Genomic DNA, 21174 nt, shown 5'->3' with positions numbered 1-21174 from the left:
AAATTTGTTAGTTTTTATTTGTCTGGGATCCAGTGGTAACCATAACAACATCTTTTCTCATTTATCTATTCTGGAAATTCTATCATTCTTTGAAAATTTCTCACGTAGGAGTGTCATTGATCAGAGCTTCTTTTCCTAGACTTTACATCTGCAAATCATGTAATAAAAGCTCAGATTAGATGGGAATGCTCCTGGTTTGGGAAGAGCAGAGGCAGAAAGACGAAACAGTGAAGAACCACCCATATTACACCAACAACAATATTAAATTTACAGAAAATTTCTTGGAGGTCCTTATTTCTCTTCTCTACCTGGGACCTATCCTGTTGGACCTGTAGGCCATGCAATCCTCTTATTGTTCTCTCATCCTCATTGTCCCATACAGCCTTTTTACAAGGCTTACACAAATTTGGTTTATTGCTTTAGGGTTGACAGAGTGGGACAGCCTAGGAAGATTTTCAGGACACTGCTCCAATTTTTACACATAGCCTTTCACAGTGTGATCTCTCTGAAACACTTACTTGATTTATGGCATGTGTTTTATCCCTCTGCTAATGCATAGTGGAAGGAGATCACAGAGGAAATGACCATCTGTATGACAGCTACTGCTCCAGTAACTTCTTGATGAGATTTTTCCAAGTGATTTCAGTGTTAATTATGATAATGGGCAAGAGTAAAAGAAATTTTTCATTCCATTTAACTTACAGAAACAATGCTATTTTGTGGAAAATGAAGACACATTTGTTATATATCTCAAATTCCTCTAAGGTTGAGCTGCAACCATGAAATTTCTTGACACATATAAAACTGAACAGTGAAATGTCAGTTGTTAGGACAAAAATGTTTTACTTATGTTTCTGATCACTGCTCTGGGCTTTGCAGAGCTGTTATAAAGCCTGGCAATATAGTTAAAGCCTACTTGAGTCCCATCTAGACTGGCAAGATAAACTACAGTTTATATATGCTTAGGCACCACTACACTGTAAGTCCCTGAAGAAAGCACTATTTACCTAGCAGTCAGGACTTCACTTGGGAATGTCAGCTTGCCAATCATCAGCTATAAAATATTGTACTTTCTCTCACAGCTTCTGTTCAAACTTCCTCCTTTTTTCAACATATGGGTATTCTCAGAAAGTAGCTACTTTGCATTAAGGATAAAAAAAGTGTGGCTATAGGCAGGAAAAAATGCTATAAACACTAAATATGAGTTCTGGATCCCTTTCCCCACCCTCGACGTGGGGGAGCCCAGTTGTGGTTCCTTCTCCATCTGAAGAACCATTCCGACGTCTTGGTGGATGGGGAAAGGGGACTCCAGCGACAGGGTTTTTCAGGCCCCGAGCCTGGAGGGGAGAGGTGCTCCCCCCTCCCCCCACCACCCACGTGGCTCCATGGCAGGCACAGAGACAGCACACCGGGCATGGAGAGGAGGCAAGAGAGTGTTTATTGTTGGGAAGGGGTTTATAAAGCTTTTAGGAGGGTCAAAGGGGACCAATCACGAGTTTAGGGTCACACAAAATAAACCATCAGGTAAGGGGTTAACAGCCAATAGGAAGGGGTTAACAGGGGACCAATGGGACACCTCAGGACACCTTGTATGGGAGACAATAGCTTCACAGGGGGGTGTTGGGAAGAAGAAACACGTGTTTACAAAGAGACCACAAAGAGCCATCCTAAGACATGTTCAAACAAGTTTCTCATCAGACTTAGTGCTACATTTTATTATTGAAAAAATCTGATCTTGAGAACATTGTTGAGTTTTCAACTCAACGCACCATTTTTAGCTGCTAGCACAGACAGCCCAATCTACTATCTGACGAACAATTTGGAATCTTTTTTGCGAGTCACCACTGAATGTCACGACATTTCTGAGACCAGAACTAGTTGACAATTCCAACTATGATTCATGAAACAGCACAACGTACAGCTCGTTTCCCACAAAGGAATAGGCTGTATGATGCTGCTAGCACTAAAAATTTGCTGTTTGTCAGTGAGCTAAACAAGTGTGACTGGGAAGAGACCCAATATGTGTGAGAGAAGATATATGCAGAAACTTGATGTTGTTTTCCTGAGTTGATCTTCCACATAATCCTACTTACATTTATTCTCGGGCTATTCAGGAAGATTAATTTTTCCAACAGTAGAATTATTTTCTAGTGGTGTTTATTTCTATGACTGTGAAATAGCTTTACTGAGAAATAAACAAGTGAGCATGTGTTTGGAGATAGTTTGTATTACAGAAGTGAATTTAAACCAATTGCTAAAGCTGGCCAAATTCATTAGAAGGATTGTGTTTCCTGATGAATTTAACTATTTATTCTGTTCCAGAACGGGTAGAAACAGATATTAGATTTAAATAATTGTAGTGGGCTTAAAATGTTTTCTTTAGGCTCTGTCCAATCAGCTGAATCCACACAGAAAAAAAACATCTTTTGGAGTTTTTTGTAGAAATAGTGATGCACGACTCAAAAGTAACAAATGACAATAAGAACTGATTTAGACAGCTATTCTGCCATTTCAAGAAATGTCTGAAACTCTAATTCCCTCTCATTCCCTACTCTCTTCTATAGCTCATAAAGAGCTACCATTAAGAAACCAGTTTATTTATTTTTAACAACTGCTGCTGCAGGTAGAACATCAGCATTCCTTTCTCTTACTTCTTCAGTGTGTAGCTTTATAAAGATTTCCCAACTCTTTTCTTATTTCCCCCTCCAGAAATCAAAGAAAGATTTCCGAATGCAGCTAAAACACTGCCAGATATTCCTGTTTCTGGATCGTGAAATCTAAAAGACAGATATTTCTTCTATAGAAGTTTCTTCTAGAACTAGTTTTTTCCTGCTTGTTTTTAGCAGCAAAAGCTCAGTGGTGCTTCTGCTTTCCTGCTGCCAAGAGAACAACTACAGTTGCTGGTCCTCTCCTAAGGCAGGCAGGTTGGAATCAGACATCTCTTCCTTAATTCTTTTTCCTCCAGCACCATATTAGACTATAATTTGACTTCCAGTGAAACTACATTGAGATCATGGACAATTTGAGACAAGATGGTGATTTCAGCTCTACAATACAGATGACCATGAAGGGAGAATTAAGGTTGTGCAGAGGATGGAAGTTCTTTTTCCAGGATGCATTTAAAAAATTTCAAAATGTATCTTCATCCTGAACTATATGAGTTTCTTTTTATTATATTCCATTACACACACCTTTGAAACAGTGGTAATTTCAAAATGAAAATGCAGAACTTTTTATTCGGAAATTGGTAACTTTTTCCTATTTTTTTTTCAGCATTAAGGAAAACTGGTATGTTTTTGAGAAAAAAAGATCGTATTTCAGTTGGTTTTAGAAGATTCTCCAGAATGACAGAAGAAAAAAGATATATGAAGAAAAAGGCAAGATGAAAAACAGAAGCATTCTCAAGAAGAGATTAAATGTTTACTATTTTCCTCTTCATTAGTTTTTAATTTTACTGTTTTTCTGTTACCTCATCAGGCATTCCTCAATGCCAAATTTTTAATTTCAAAAGTAAACAATTGTGATCCTGCAGTTCCTCTACATAAGTGCTGTAGTGAAAGAAAAGGTAAAGTAGGCCACAAAACCAAAGGAGGATTCACGCTTTTGCGCAATTCCAGCTCTCAGCTGAAATCTTTAGCTTTCCTCTGCCTATGGATTGAAATGTTACTGACACACATGCACAGAGGAAATTTCTGTATTTCATTTGGATTAAATCTTGACTTTCCATTTTAGCATGTTACTTGAAATTCATCTCCATCAGCACAATGCAGTGTAAGGAGTATTTCAGTTATTCAATTTACACTAATAAAATAGTTTCTTATCAAAGCCATCTCATTGAAACAGCAGAGAAACCCAAAAGCAACAGGATGCAAGTGTGATGAGCTGCACATATCAGGAATTTCCTTGGCATTTGATTCATTTTTTTAGCAAATTAACAACAACTCAGGAATTTCCACTTGCTCCTGCCTTCTTGAATGTTTTCATATTTCTCCTAGCCATTTCCTTCCATGTTTCAGGGTTAATCTTCAACACAGTACAGCTCCTCTGTGAAAGGTCACAGAAGGAATTTGTTTTATTAATCACATCATTTTAGGATATGAGAATTGGAAAAAGATAAACTGGATACCTACGATGATGTGGCAAAGAATGGAATAAACTGAGATGCAGAGAGACCGTAAGGTGGTATGCTATATAAGAGAACAGGATCAGTCTTGCATCCACAAACAACAAAGAAAATAATCATAATACAAAAGAGTCAGCAGCCCTTTCCATGGTGTAGTACTCCTCCATTTAGAGATGCTAGCAGGGTTACCAGACTTTGCCTGAAACTCCAGCTCAGATAGTAAATTCTAATTCTAAAGTGGAAGTGGGTATTTTGACTTTTCCAGCTCAAGTATCGTATTTGGATTTGTTTAAATAGAAATAGTATTTAGTTTATTAATGAAAAAGTGTGCAATAGTATTTACAAAATCCAAGTTGAGAAGAGAAACAGCTTTGGCTGAAACATAGCTTAAAATACATCGGACTGCCAAATGTGAATTTGAAATTGCTCCGATAGGTTAAGAGCAATACAGTTTAGAGCCCCTTAAAGCCATATCCTGCCCCTAAAATAAGAAACATGTCCTGTATCATACTTGCAGTCTCATGACTTCAGACTGTTAGAATGGAAACTGGAAACAGACACCAAAGAAAGCTTTGAACTGTTATTTTGGAGTTAATGCAGATTAAACCAGCACTGGGTAAAATACAAGCAGTGCTCAAAGGAGCCTTACGTTTTGCCTGCATTATCATAATTTCTGGTCTAGCTAAATACCTAATGCAGAACGGCAACTTCTTGAGATAACATTATATTTTACATTACTTTTATGTCCTTTAGTGAAATCCATAAATAAAGCATAATTTTTCAATTTTTCTTTTTTTTTTTTTTTTTACTCTCCTGGGGTTTTTTTGTATTTACAATGTCAGCACTGCCAGCACTTTAAATGTAAGTATACATTACCAAGAAGTACGTGCAGACAAGTGGGAAGGCAGTTTTATGAAAGACATCAAAAACATAAGGAGAATGAGGTGAATAACTTACAGGGAAGCTTAAACTATGAGTCTGTGTATATCGACTAAATACTGACCTGGAAGGCTGTAATATTTGTCTGTAAGTATGTGGAGGCTGTAAATATCATGAAGAAAGGAAATAACTAAGAAAAATTATCTTTAAGGACTGAAGAACAGGAAAAGCATCTTGGGCAATGAGCACGATTAAGGTATGAAATAATAATCACAGGGAAGCAGCGAGAGTTTGACATTGAATAAAGCACTGTAGAGACAGTTACAGGAACAGTTCTGCAATGGCAGGATATTGCCTACATAAGTTGAGGTTTTCCTCACTCTCTTTTCTGTGATTTCACTATAGTAATGTCAAAAGCAGCACAACAGCAAATTCCACAGAACGTTGCCCAAGTGAAATTCTGCAATTTTTTCTTTCTTCTTTTACAAATAGTAAATTTATTTGCTTTTCTTCCTAACCTGTGACACTTTTTCAACAGTGACTCTTTTTCATCTGTGACACTTTTTCTTATTTCAACATCCTACTGGTTTGGTCGTTTTAGTAAACAAACTCATTGAATTTATTTCAATATGATTATTTATGACACAGAAAAAACCAAACAACCACCAAACAGCCAAAACCAAATAAAGACTAGTTTCATTCAGGAACTGTGAAAATATAAAAACTATACTGCTGTTACTGACAAGAGTAATATGTAATCCAGTAGGAAATACTGCTTATTGTGAGCATTTTAGAAATCAAAGATGAGGAAACACAGGGAAAAGGTACCTTCTTGATGGTTTCCAACATCGATCGTCCTCCTTGCCAGGGTTTAGAGTTCTTCCTGATGCAGGTGAGGCTGGCCATGCTGTGCCACTTCCTGTCCTCCAGCTTCTTATGAAAGGCATTTGCCAGCAGGAGGACAGTGTCATATATATACAGGTTTGAAATCTGTAAGGAGACAAAAAGGGAAGGATTAGCATTTTTATTTGTCTCCTGCCAGCAGCCAGAATTTATCATTTGTTTTGCCTCACCCATAATCCTCTGGTAATTAAACACCTTATTTGATATTAAGAAGAATCTGTAAGAGTCAAAATGCCATACCTTTGGGCTCTGGTAAAATCTGTATCTAGGGCCTGTAATGCTGGAAGTGATTTGCAGCAACCAGCTACACACACGAGAAGTACAGACAGCCCAATCACTGGCACAGCTCCACTTGCCAGATTTAAAGCCCTACTCATGAACGTAAACAGATTTTCTTTTATTTTAAACCAATTGCTTGCAAATTTCAATTTTTCAGTCACCAGATATTTGGACACCATTAAATTATCTTCAAGGCTGTTTTGTTCTTTTGAAAAACAGAAACTCAGAAAATTTAAAATCATTTAATTGTGTTTTTTTGCTCCTGATTTTTGTAGTCAATTCTGATTGAGGCAATTTCTGGCATGAAATATAATTCAGTGTGCAGAGTGCAATTGCATGTAGATTCTGCAATTTGTAGTGTTTCCTGTTGAAGTATTTGGCATTGGCTGCTAATTCCTCACAGGATAAAATTCTTACAGAGTAAATGCATATGTGTTTCACTGCAAGCATAGTTACATGCACACAGTATGAGGAAGTTCCAGTTTGGGATCAAAGACAGAACAGTTGAACCCAAGAAAAGATATCACTTGTGTGCCAGTTCCACTTACCCACGTACTATTTTTATATATGTACTTTTAAATGCCCACAGTACAAAGTCAGAAGCAAAAGATACAATTAAACGTAAAAGAACAAAAGCTCAGAATTCATGAACGCTTCTGAAACAAGTAATTTACAATATAGCTTTATATCAGTCTTTTCTGTCCTTAAATGGCAGAAACATTTAAGTTACTGACAGTATCATAAAAAAAACCCCTCAGCTGTCCTGAACGGAGGTTCTCTTCAAGAAAAATTATGTTCAGAAATGAAAAGGACCTTCAGGAATATTATTTTTAGATAACCTATTGGTCATTCGAAGTTATTGAGGGAAACTCAGTTTCCTCATCTGCCTGATAACGGGGTCTGTAGGGCATTTCTAGTGCCTGACAACAAATTAGTCAGTGGTAATTTGCTAACTGAGGCAAGGCTGCTGTGTTTTTTTCTCCATCAGTCACAGACAAGCCAAAAAACACTTTCTCGGATTTGTGGAATATGTTGACTGCTCTCTGTAAAGGTTTTTTTACACAGATACAGATGGTGTGTTCAAAATCTTTTAGCAGAAGGAAGCTTACAATAGAAAGTACATCAACTTTGTGGAGAATGCCCCTATTCTGCTGTTTAAATGTATCCAAAGACTGGGAAAGTCCCACCGCTGTTGGGAGGGGCTATATGGCAAACAAGCACAATAATGCTGAACATGTGAGACAATGATTGGCAAAGCCACACATCACCTTAAAAAACAGGAGGAAAAAAAAACCTAAGGGAAAAAAACCCTACCTCTCTTCCTGTCTAATTACTCTTTTCCATATAACCTACTTTTATGTTTTTATTTTCTTTTCTAAATTCTATCTTTATGCTGGTTTTGCTTGTGTCATCCACAACCTGCTCTATACTGTTCCTAGGAGGGTTATGTGACAGATTCCTTCCCTGCCGAGCATCCAGGAAAGAAGGAGTTTTTCTCCTTACCTGGCCAGCATTATTTCAGACATTTTGCCTTCCATATTTTGTCAAAGAATACCTAATTGTCTGCCGCTTTCCCTTCTGATAAACTCTCAGAATCCTCTATTACCTTTACAACTCTACATTATTAGTACCACAGATACACAGAACCTCTGATCCTTATTGCCCGTTTTCTTTAAATTATAATGATCCTTCATTCCATCTTTCTGGAAGACACTTCTTTATTCTTACTCAGGCTTCTCCAGTGACTCCAGTGGCTATGAACATTTCCATTTCAGTATTCACCCAGGAACAAATTTACTTCACACCTGCAGATGCATAGGCCAGGCATCACTGTGCATGACAGGATTAAAAACATGGACTGAGGACCTGGGTTCAGATTAATCAAGCACTTTTAAAACAACTTGGATGATTTGCCTGTGTATTGTAAACCTACAGAGAATTCAAAGCATTTCAGTTAAAACTATATTTCTCCAATGAAGTCAGTACTACAGGGACATTTGCTGGAATGGGGAGGAAAGGAATTATCACTGTGCGGTGAGGCAAGGTTTTTTTTACATAAGCCTTTGCCAAAGGGATAAAAACAGCCCTTTCAGGGGATTGCCAAAAGGAGAGAGAGGCAATAAGGTCACTAGCGAGACTAAATTGGTACATGAAGGGTTTCAGATGCCAAGTCATCATTTCCCAACAAACTGACACTGCTTTCAAGGTAGCTTCTGTAACCTACTGTCATGGGAATAGAAGACAATTGTCACAGTTTATGAGGAAGGATGCACTCACTAATCGAAGAGTAATATAGCTGGGCCTTCGTCAAGTATTAACAGGGCTCAGGAGGACAGAGTTCAGCAATTATTAAGCATTGTTATTCCTTCACTAATAGTTCAACTTAACATTTACAGCAATCAATCACTGATAATGCAATGATAAAGACACTACAATTAATTCCCGTTTCTCAAAATCACCCTTCCCTGTCACTACCAGAACTATGCTTCATTAGTAAATGTCCTGATGAACAGAGCAGGGTTGTAACTTAAAGTCACTTTACACCTTTATTAATTTCCCACATAAATTTACTGGGGCATTTAATGCATTGCCTCATATCCCTTACTGATCCTTTATTTATTCCAAGTCTCTTAGATGAGAGGGGGGGGACACTTGCATTACCAAGTAGTATTTAACTGCATAACCTTCTGTTGATGTAATTCAAAATTCAGAAGTGATTTTTTTGTTCCAGAGCATAGAAGAAAATTATTTAGCAATCAGATTAGGGATGAGTGATTAATCTGGATTAACAGTGGTCATTTTATGTATACCTATGATATTGCACATGTTTTTAGACAAAAAGGTTACGGTACTAAATACTTCTGTGAATCCAGTTTTTAACTTCCCACCTCCAAAACAATAAAAATTTATATAAGTAGTTTCAACTAGAAAAATTCCAGAGACACAATGAGGCATCTTCACCAAAATATTTTTTCAGTGTTTTAATAAAGATGCTGAAAAAAATTAATTATTCACACAGACTTTAGGGGGAGTAATTCAGAAAAAAATAAATCAAAAAATCCACCCTTATAATTTCCAGAGAATGTTTCTGATTAGTCACACTTCAATGTCATAAAAAAAAGAGCATTAGTAATTTCAATTTTAAACTGTTCCAACTCCCCATTGGATTAGAAACTAATTTATGATATTGTTGAGTAGAACAAAGAAGCAGCAAACAAATCCCACAGCTACTCAAAGGTCTGTGTATCATATGAAGACACAGGGGAAACTCTGTCAGAGTTTTCCTTCCTTTCAGTTTCTAATGTTGTCTCACTCAGCTAATAATGAAGCACAGCCATCTCAGGGAAAGGATGAAAAAAGCAAGTTAACTGTTTTTTGTGAAGAGTTAAGCCAGTAAAGTTTCCATCATTCCTTTGACACAAAACGTTACAAAAGCTTTCAATAGAAATATTATAGCTCTCCAAGTTATATCTTGATCATGAAGCACAGGTTAAGGCATGGGATCCTATCTAACACATTAAATGGAATTTGCCAATTTGTAGAGAAAAAATTTTGATTTCTTGAACTTATCTTTCCTTGAGTCAGTCAACTGTTAAAGTGAAAATGAAAATGAAGAGAAAGATAAATTAACATATGAAGCTTTCCATCAATACATGATTTTTGTTTTCTGCCTTGATGTAGTTAGTAACTGTTCACGAAAACTGCTCCTTGCAACCTCTAGTGCCTTCATGTAATCACACCCTTAGATTTAACACATTGTCTGTAGACTACCCAAGTTCCCCTTAGGACCATGCTGCCATAACAGCATGGCACAGCCTTAAAGGACTTCCTAAAAAGTCTCTAGAGATATCCAGTGCATCTATGGACCTTACACAGCCCTGTTTAAGAACTCTACTAGGACTGTGCAGTGTGCTACAGCCAAAGTTTTTCATGTCATCAGTTATTGTTTATTGGCCATGTTGTCCACAATTTGTAACAGACAAAGGCTCTTACAGCTAATCTGGAACAGGGCAAGACTATCCACACTTCTCCTTTTACACTTACATATTTTCATTCTAAGCAAAGACTCTTCAAAACCTCCCTATTTTTCTCCCATTGTTTTCTCTCACTCTTCCTCCACTGCTAAAAACAATCTTTCCACAGCTACAAAAATGAACACAGGAAAAAAACAAACCAAATGTCAAATCAACATGTTAAGCCAATTTCACACTCCTGATTTGCCATAGCTTTGTCATTATGAAGCCTAATGAGAGACAGAGGAATTTTTCTTGGAAAAACTGTGTGAAATCAGGAGGACAGTGACCATGATCCTGTTGCTGAATTCATGTGGTAATTAATTGGTACAACTGTGGTACAATTAATTGTAATTTGTGATTAACAACCCTGAAAATAAGGCCTCTTTGGAACTTAGATTTAGATGTATACACTAAGACACTTGAAATAGATGATGTGGGTGATCCCCAGGAAGACTTTCCTATTGACAACATATTTGGGGCTTAGAGGAAGCACAGCCACTCAGGAGACATTGACTACAGGGAGGAAATTCTTCTTGGTGAGATGACAAAAATTAAAATTTAGCAGGGCAACAAAATGAATACCCCACTACCTGGAGATCAGGTGGCTTTTTTGGATGTTTATTACTGTGGAGCGGGTAAGTTGTTCTCCATTGGCCACATTCACCCACCCTAACCCAAGTATTTCCTTGTCATGCCATAAGCCATTAAGCTACATGTCAGAGAGGACATGAAAAATAACATTAAGTTACACTAAGCCCCTGGGGAAAAACTTAGAACTTATCCAGAAAGACAGTTCCCAGGTGGGGATAGACTAGTATATGAACTACCTCCATGCTTTGGGAGAAAGGGTCCTTCGGATCACACAGTGATGAAGATATTCTGTGGTTGCCACGGAAACAGCGCTGACTTATGTTTTGGGGAACTGGAAATGTCTGTCGAATAATTGTTAATCTTCCAATTGACCTTCTCACCAGCTCCTGCACATCCACGTCATTTATTTCCTGAAAGATAAGGCAAGGGAGAGAATATGGATGAGAGTTAAAATTCAGTGACCACCAGATCAGAAACAAAAAAATAAACTGAGTGGAGCAAGAGGCCTGTGATTGATACACAGCTACTGTCAAGCTCTGCCAAAGCCTTGAAAACAATGAGTGCATGCTCATTAAAACAAGTGACATACCACCCCTAACTGCACAACTTTAAAGAGTACTGTGCCCAAACTTGTAGATGTAATTGAGCCTAGTTGTTTCATTTGGGATTTTCTCTGCCTCTCCTTTTACCCTTTTCTGATCTTTAATTTAAGAAGTGTTTCACAGCATCCTTGACAGATAATGTGTAAATCAGCAGGAATTCATACCATGATGTATTTCTAAGTGTAGCATTACTTAGGAGCTGTGAAGGTAGAGAGACTTTTTCAGGTCTTAAGTGTTCATTTCCTAGAAACAGAATATCAAGAACCTATAAACAATGTGTAAATTAGCAAACATGTAAGTTAGCCCATTTACCAAAAGGGCAAAGAAAATGCACAAGATCATTCTAGGTGCTTGTTTATAGCAAGACCTAATTTGAAAACAAATTTTTATTCCATAGGGAACCTATTAAGGCTTACAACAGAATACTCAGCTCCACAGACACATACTTTAAAGAAAAAATAACTAAGTAAATACATCAATATGTGAAATATTAAGCTTAAAATATTAACTCTAAGACAGGTTAGGGAAATCAGAAAAGCAGTTCTTTACATAGCATAAATTCCTGCAGCTTGGGAACACATTTTTTTACGCCATTGAATGATGAGCCCCTCAGGGAATGTGGAATAAGAGGAGCACAGGCAACAACAACTTACTCCAAATTTCACATAAGAACTTGAACTTTAGTTAAACTTTTTTTTTCCTAAAGACTTAAATAGAGTCAGCTGGTTACTTTCAAATTAATTCTGTGTCTGTATTTTTCTGTAAAATAGTAGGAATAATCTAAAATTTGTTCAGTCTTTTTAACCAAAATCTATTTTTCATCATGCTGAACTGTTTATTCATAATCTGTCTTAATGACAGAGGCTGATGCCCCAAACTTTCTAGACATTTAAAATTGTGGATATGCCCCCAGGAAGGGAGGTGCTCAAGGAGCTCCTATTAGCAGCCTGAATTTAACATTCCCTTTCATAAAGCCACAGTTATTTTTGATTCTCATTTGTGTATTTATAGCTTTTCATTTTTCAAAGGATACAGCACATCTGTTTTGTTATACCTGCTTTGTGTAATGAAATGCCATCATCTTTTTCTGTCTTTAGCTTTCTGATCTGTAATCATATTAAAGAATTTAGGAGACACCAGGAGATAGACTTGATCTCAAATTATGGAATCTTTCTATTGAAAAGGAAGCCAAGCTTTTTGAAAAGGCAGCACTCTGTGACAAGAGAGACAACAAGAGCTGTCTACATTAAGACAACTATCCCAGTTATTTTGGATTTTTTTTGCAGTTTCAGTATAATATCCTTCTGTTATTTTGAAGCAACTTCTTTGGACATATTGGTATTTGTTTGTTTCCTTTAAATTTTGGAAGAAAAACATTTGAGATGTAAATTTTAACTTCTACTCTCTTGACTACCATAAAAGTATTTTATTTGCCTTCACAGATTATCACAGTTTCTGAATTCATCTGTTATTAGTGTTCTTTATGAAATATAGTTTTTTTTGTAAAGAGAAATAAAACATAGCATCAGCTGTGTCCAGTGTAATATCTTGCATTGCTGGTCAATTAATTCTTAATGTACCACAGATAATGGTTTATGTCAGCTTAAGATGCCGTCTTTTCATTTAGCCTGTATCATTTCACTAGCTTCAAAGTAAAAAAAAAAAAATATAATGCTGTTTTAGCAAAATACATAACATGTTTTTTTTTTAAATACTTTCAATACAATCATAAAGGAGAGTTCAAGTAACTTCTTATCTTGATTTTAAATTATATCCTTTCTCAGAGGATTTGAAAAGTTTTTCTAGTTTCATTATATACCATGCCTAAACTGTAAACCCAAGATTATTAGACTCGTTCTAATAATGTAAAAACAGATACCTGCATGGCCACATTATATTTCCAAATATTACTTCAAAAGAGATTTTGACTTTCAATTCCTCAAACAATTATCTTTTCTACCTTAAAAGTATATTTATGTTTTCTGTAGTAAGCATGTTTTGGCGCATTTTAAACAGAGTGTTCTCATTTTAACCTTTAGGCTACTACCTCATATTTTTATACATCACCTGGGAAATAACAACAGAATTCAAACATCAGAGATATTTTTGTAGGGTTGCCAAGGAGGTATATACATTAATCTACAGATTAATGACAGCTATTATTTTAAATGCTGTGAATTCCACTGATTATATCATATATTCAGATTTTAGGTTAACAAAAAAGCAATGCCATGCAAACCCTAATTCACCATTAGTCATTTGCTATGTATTTCTTTGTAATTTTTTTAATACTTGGCATTGACTGAGTGACAAGCCTTTTATATAATGACTCTCCAATATCATCTCTCATTCTTGTATTTTGGATCTGACTTAAGAAAACTATATAAAGCAACTATTGTATGAGAGGAAACAATTTTCATTTGCACTTCAAAGGAGGATACAGTGTAATGATATAAGGATGGCAGATGATTTGTTACACAAGCATCAAATGTCAAAAAAAATTAGAAAGTTGGCCAAGTTGAACTGAGTTGGCACCTGTATAAATTTAGGCTAGGTTATGTGGGGTTGCTTTTTTTCTTTACATCAGAAGTTCAATATATAGTTCCAAGCCTTTCTTTTATTGGTCTGAACTTGGAATAAAATGGACACTGTCCTATCACAAATGCAACAAGGATAAAATTAGATGTACGTTTCATCAAAGTAGGAAAATAAATAAGAAAATAAATGCTGTTTTAAATTAATAACTCTTTGGAGATGAATTAGGGAAAGGGAACTGAAGAGGATCATCTTGATATATAAGGCAGGGACTCCAGTGGGAAACATGACAGGACACGTAATATATATTGCCATTCAGATTTGTCCCATTATTTTAAGATAAGCAGCCCAGGCAGAGACTTACTGTTCACCATAGGGCAATTGTACCTGTAGTGAGAGACATGAAGGGAAATAATTTATTTACATGCTCCTGTAATAAGCACCAAAGTAAGGCAGCAATAGCATTTATTATGGAAACAATTTTGGGCCAAGAGGATGATTCCAGTATTTATAATATAGTGGACTTGCCCTATTTTTCAGTGCATGCCAGGACTTCATCACATAAATTCATGACACTCAGAGAGGAGAGTGTTTCTTCCTCCTCCAAAAGCCAGCAGCAGTGAGCAGAAGGCAGAGCAGGAAAGGGTGGCCACTGCACACCCCCTTGGGGCCTCAGGGCTGCCACTGCCCATGCCATAGCACATTTGTGCTGTGCCCTTCCTGAATTTCTCAGCACCTTCCAAAGAGGAGCAGTTGAGGGAAAGGCATAACTAGAGGAAGCTCAAAGACAAGTAAAGGAAGATCTTGAACTGCATGATCACTTGCTTCATTATATCTCCCTTAGGTTTCTTGGCTCTGGGAAGGAGGGTGAATAAAACCTGATAGGACAATGAAATAAATTTTTAGGTTTCACAGAGAAAAAAAAAATCCAAGAGTTTGGAGAAAGCAGGGTTCAATCTGTCTGTCTGTTAGCTCTCACTATGCCAAGAGCTGGCATCTTGGTTGCCCACCTGTTCCAAAGAGGGTGTCACTGGACCCACTGACCCATTGCAAAAGGGTTCAAATGAAGCTCTAGTGTTACTATTAATCATTATCCATATGAAAAGGTAGAACTATGTGAGCTCCTGGAACTGAGCCATGATTTTAGGACCTGAACTAACTGCTCAAGCTTAAAACATAGTTATGCTCTATGCTGTTCTCCATGGTGGAGGGCAATACGGTGAAACACAATGGAACCATGTTGAATACATGGGCCAAGGACCAATCCTCTCCTAGGAAAAATGTTCTCATCAGAAAGTAGCCTTTGAATACAACCTTGTAGGTCCCCCAGTCCTCTCATGTGCTATGACTGGCAAACCAGTTAGATCTTTTTCTATAAACTGGTCTTTTAAAAAGAGTTCGGAGGTTTTTTTCATTCTTTCCTCAAAGAAAAGTTTTTCCAGACTCTGATGCCTGGTAATTAGAAACCTTTTATCAACTTTTGACCTCAGTTTGCCCATGGATAAATTGAAGTAATTTGTTCTTGTGTCAACCTTGTCCTCTAGACTTTGAGAATGATGCATTTATTCACACTTTGTATGTGTTTATAAACAGAGAGCACATCCTCTTTCAGTCTTTGTTTTCATAGCCTTATCAAGCCAACCTTTCCAGTCTCTTCTCACAAATCAGCTTTTCTGTGCCCTCACTCCATTCTCTTTTTAATAGAGCTGGTCATAGTTCTGCACATTATTGTAGATGAAACCCAACCAATCCTTTGTAAAGAAGCATTAATAGTTTCACCTCCTGTATGGTAACTGTAGGCATTGGAAAGTGTTTGGGGCTGACCTTGAGATAACAATGGTAACAGAGAACTGGTGGCAATCTTGGGTGTGGTAAGGTAATAATCTTGAGACTATTAAAATTGAGATTAATAACCTTGAAAGTTTTAACACAGGAAAATGTTTGAAAGAGGCATGACAGAAAATGAAAAAGAGGACATTTCTTTCATTTAAAAAGGGTAAAGGAAAGAGGTGATAATCATACAAATGCCCCTCCTTCAGTTCCACTAAATAAAATCACACTTGTGATTTAAGAAGAAATATAATTTTTCTATCCTGGGATTTTTGAAGCTATATTTACTATTGTGCAGAGGAAATGAAACAAGCAAAGACAGACAGACAGAGGGAGGGAGAGCGTGAGAAATCCATTCTCACATTTTGTTAAGACATATTTGATCATGACTACATTCAAATCTATGATTCCTGCAAATTTTAAATAAAGAGTTGCAACATCTGCTTTAAGGCCTTGAAGAAATAGGAACATTTATTTGGAGACTGTCTTCTCAGCTGACTACAATGACCAGAAGAGATTTGCATTATTTGCTGAGGGCTAATATGATGTGTTATGTTTTATGGGAACAAACCCCCTCCTCCCACATATACATTTCCATTATGATACACAGTCTTCAAGAAAATTTGCTGTATTACATAAAGTAGCAACTAATGGGACAATAAAATTTAAGGAACTCTTTGCAGGCATTATAGCATTAAGAGTGAGCAATTAAAATAACAGATGTTACCTCACAAAGCCTAAGCAGATTCCTGATCACAAAACTGAAGGTGGTATTTTCTTTTGTATTACTATAGTCGGTAAGTACGTTGTATTCCCTTGGCACAGTGATGGAAAAGGAAAAACAATTCCAGCTTATTTTGGTATCTCAATGCAAGGAATTATTTCATTCATATGTAGAATTTTGCAAAACAATGCATTTTCACTGTAATAAATCATTTTAGAATTTCAAATTAGGAGGCCAGAGAGGCAGTGCTACAGTTACTTAGTTGACAGTCTGATTTAGCCAATGCAGGCACTCGAACACGTCTAAGTTGCCACAAAAGATTCATATAAGCAACAAAATAGACAGAGCTCCAAGATCATTTCACAGTCATATGGAAGTATTGTGGTCATCAACAGGAAATGGACAACCACCTCAAATGGACTTGGATATAAAGATGGCTGTTTCACATTCCACAGAGTAAAGGCCCCACAAATCATGTATTTCCAAATCTTGCACTGCCAAATAGAGGCATTGCAATGTTGTTACTGATCTGGCAAAATGTTGCAATAAGCAAGTAATGTTACACAACAGTCATCATTCAGGAAATATGTACATTTCTGCTGCAATTTGAACATAGTGGTAAGGAAAAATTGGGCAAAACAGAAGTCCTTCTATATTATTACCTACCTATCTTATTTATTGCTAATGTCTGTGTCTGCAAAATATTGAGATTATTAGCACTTTTAAATAAAGTTTGAAAGTTACTTAAGTGGGAATATGTATTTAGGTCCAGAAGCAGATTAAGCTGAGATAGCACTAAACATATTCATTTTCTCTAAAACCAAAAACATGAACAACTGAATGAGATACAGAGATTTCAATGGCTATGGTTTACAGTACAGTTTGTCAGAATTAACTTAATCATGGCTTTTGCCTATTTCACATACAAGACTATAAAACTAAGAAGAGATGATGTACATTCCTCTGCATATATTATTCATCTCTCTTAGCTGTTGGGACTGCAGCCCGGAGAAAGAGTTTGGAGTGGAGAAGGCAGTTGAGTGGTAACCACTTTGATTGCTCTGCCATTTAATCTGCTGCAATGTGCAAATAACAATGCTTAGAAAGCAGATTTTTTCCCACAGAGACATTAGTTTCTGAATAAAAAGTGAAAAGAAAGTATGTATGCTAGGAATGGATCCTCGGTTTTATTTTCCTTTTTGAGGGTGAATGAGCTGAATCAGCTAAAAGCAAGCACCTTCTTTTGAACTTTTGGAAAGTAAATAACATTTAAAATGAAAAACCAATAGTAGTTGTTTTTTAATGTGAACAGCAAGCCAAAATCTGAGCTTTGCCTACGATTGCTGTCCAATCTACTGATACAGAGGATGGTTTTATAGTCAGTTAATGGTCTCTTTAAAATACTATGTGTTAAGTCTAAAGAGTATGGATGAACACTCTATTTCAAAATTCCACTCACTACAAGTGAATTCTAATTTAATCTGACATGGAAAAGAAAACATGTATGTTGTTCACATGACTGCCTGTAGATCAAAGCTGGGTTCTCAACCAGCAAAGCCCCACTCAGTGCTGGAAAACACACACAATACTGGTGAGGAGCAATGCAGGGCCCAAATTAATAATTTATGCTGGACCTGGTTTGTTTTCACAGCATTTTCGGAGACATATTTTACTCCAGGGAAAACTGGCCAAAAATCCACTGGTTTGGCACAGTATATTGATGAAAATTTAGTAAATAAGTATGAAAACAGAAGTGTACAGTAAATCCAGGCAGTAGACCTGGAATTTACACGCAATATCTCCAACCAATCTTTTATCCTGAGAATATTCAGGAGTTGCATTATCTACCTGTTAGGGGAGAGTTATTTATTCAGGAAATCCAGCTATTCTGGACCTAAATTGTATTTCAATAAACAAAAGAAAAAACTGAATACTGTCAAATCTAAGAACTGTATTGTTCAATGTTTTATATGCAAAAATATTTCACATATTGAGTTGTCATATTTTAGCTGACAAGTTTTCATGGAAGAACTTATCTCACAGTTTAAAAACAGGTTTTCAATTTAAATTTCTTTTTTCCCTTTATAAACATTCACATATGACCTAATCCAGAAGTCTACCAAAAAGCCTCTCACTAACATCAAGTGGTTTGGATATCAACCATGATGGAATTCTCGGGCAATTCTTAAAGAACAGTGAAATATGGGATTTTATTATTATTTTGATTATTAAGAAAAAATCATTAAGATATAAACAAAATTAAAGGAGTCCTCTAAAAAGATTACATATGAAAAAAAGACCTTTAAAAGATCCTATAAAAACAGTCAGCTCAAATATCAAATCTCAAGATACTCAGAAGCAAAGGGGATTTTCATTTTATTTTCCATTTATTCATTCAAGGACTTCCATTTAAAACAGGGAAGACAAAAGAGGAAAGTCCAAGAACTTGTCATTCTACTTTTATTAAGCAACATCTACTCCCTTAGAGTCCTTGAACTTTGTCATAGCTACTGCTTCCTGTTGGCAAAGTGAGAATCAGCATGAATATTGTCAGTAAGCCTGAAAACAGGATTCATGGTTCACAACAATGTTTGCTTGACAGTTACCTCATTTATAATGATCCAGTGACAGTCAAAAGCAACCAAATTAGTCTCCACGACCTGAAATAGAGAACAAACCAGCTATCAGTCAGCTTGTTGTGAAAGCCAGAAAAAAATTAAAAGGATGCTCTCTGCAAAAGACAAAAAACAAAGCACATGCTCTCTAGGACTTTTGCTATTGAACTGAGGACAGAGAACCTTTAGCACAATTCTGCAGAAGCATTTGTGTTATTGTTTGACTTGCCAATTAAACTTGGAAAATACAGTTCATTGCCGGCATCACAGAAGAGAATATGTTTCAGCTGACTGAAAAGCAAACAAAAACATTTTTGCCTTAGTACTGTGTGTTGAGAGGAAGCAACAGAGAGGAAGGTAGAAAATGAATATCAAGTAACTCTTGTTGGATTTCTGTATTTAAGGCCTTTCCAGTGTGTACCTACCCTGGAAGCCTATGAATCAAAAAAAACCAAAACAAACCCAAACCAACAAAATCCACACCACAAATGCTGGGGTTCATATAAGTGCAAAGAGCAGGAAGGAAATGGTTCTCCTGAGAAAAAGGGCTGTCACAGGGAATACGAACGATAGCCCGGCCCAGGTTTCATACACAGAAGGTGTCTCACCCTCTTCTCATGCACCTTTTCCTTGCCTTTGCTGAAAATTATTCCAGGATCTGCCTTTATGCTGAATGGAACATGTGCTTCCTAACTCATCTTTCACTCAGTCTGTTTCCTCCTTGAATCCACAAAAATGTTGTGGCAAGTCATGTTTGAATCGACTTTGCAGTGGAAATGAAGAGGTTAAAAATACATTTCTTCTCCTTTCAATAGCTAGGAAAGAAATCACTGACAGAAGGGAGGCCAGAAACAAACAAACAATGGAAAAGGCTGGACACCTTTAAATTCTTTTTCTAAATGAAAATGAATTAGCATTAATATGGAAATAGTTTTAAAACCAAATTAATCCCATTTTATTTGTATAGTCACTATGCTCATCTTGATTCACAATTCAAAACTACTGGATACTTAAAATTGTATTGAATCCCAGTAGAAAAAAAAGACAAAACAGAAACAAGGCTTGGGACTTATAATGTCCTAGTGCTGGGCTGTTATTACTTGGTCTATTGCACAGCAGTCATGTTTGGTTTTAATGATGACCAACACAAAGAGCACTTGCCAGGAATGATGGTGATTTATACTGTGCAATGTCCAAAGGAGAACAATTTAGCTGGCCACAAATCTTAAGAGCAGCAAAAGACCCCATGCTGATAACCTTCATTATTAATTCAAAAGCTGTTAGAATTGGGGTCACTGCTTGTTTAGCAGAATGATAAGCAAGACTGGAAATTCTGATCTGGAGAAACTGGGGGGAGTGGGAGAAGCAAGCAGTGTATGAACTGATTTCTTATTTGAAACTCTCAGCACTAATAAGAAATTATGGGGAATGAAACTCATAGCTGCTAATGTGCTTCTGGAAAATTTCAATATTATTAGCAGTAGGAATCAGGTTCCTCACTTTATGTGGAATTTAGACTCACTATTCAACAACAACATTATATTTTGTTGTGTTGCTTTGACATTTTCTCGCATTCTCCACAGTAGGCGTTCACACAGCACAGATAAAAGAACAGGATAGAAAGTGAGTAACTGTGATGGGAAGCATCACGACAGACTGAGCCAGGATGCTTGAACTGGAGTATGGCTGTTCTAATCAGATCTCTCATATCAAAGCAGTTGGAAGACAAATACACCCAGAAATCAAAAAAGGTTGAAAGTGGACAGAATAGTAACAGAGTTCTCAAGGGAACATTTGCTCCTTACATAAAGTTTCAAAACATAGAAAGTTTATCCCAATTACAACATAAACTGTGCCATTTAAATTTTCCATAAACCAGAACAAAACAAAATCTTACTGAAGCAGAAACCATTCTGCTAGTCAATCTACATACAGTTCGGCTAAAAGTGAGCAGAATAAAAAAAAAAAAAAAGAAAAAAAGGCAGCAGGGGTGACATATTTTCTGGTTTCTTGTCAGATTCCTAGCAACTTTGTCCCTTCTAACTTTTGGCTCCAGGATGTCCTGCTGGGAACGTCT

The 21174-nt window shown here is 36.6% G+C and overlaps 1 protein-coding gene across 4 annotated transcripts in view; it reads right to left on the bottom strand.

Moving 5' to 3' along the window:
* The window catches only part of GRID2 (glutamate ionotropic receptor delta type subunit 2), a 695953-nt gene that overhangs the window by 203812 nt on the left and 470967 nt on the right, over window positions 1-21174 (bottom strand). For all 4 annotated transcript variants that reach the window (XR_010430019.1, XR_010430018.1, XM_064651918.1 and 1 more), the window contains exons 5-7: window positions 19089-19142; window positions 11028-11201; window positions 5831-5992 (exon numbers count right to left, since the gene is read on the bottom strand). Coding sequence is in view for 2 of the 4 variants with exons in the window: in XM_064651918.1 (XP_064507988.1) it covers window positions 5831-5992; window positions 11028-11201; window positions 19089-19142 (390 nt within the window). In the remaining 2 variants the exon portion in view is untranslated. The remainder of the gene's footprint in view (window positions 1-5830; window positions 5993-11027; window positions 11202-19088; window positions 19143-21174) is intronic.

Source organism: Pseudopipra pipra, chromosome 4 (assembly GCF_036250125.1).
Source record: "Pseudopipra pipra isolate bDixPip1 chromosome 4, bDixPip1.hap1, whole genome shotgun sequence".
Lineage (NCBI taxonomy): Eukaryota > Metazoa > Chordata > Aves > Passeriformes > Pipridae > Pseudopipra > Pseudopipra pipra.
This window is presented reverse-complemented; position numbering and strand designations above follow the sequence as displayed.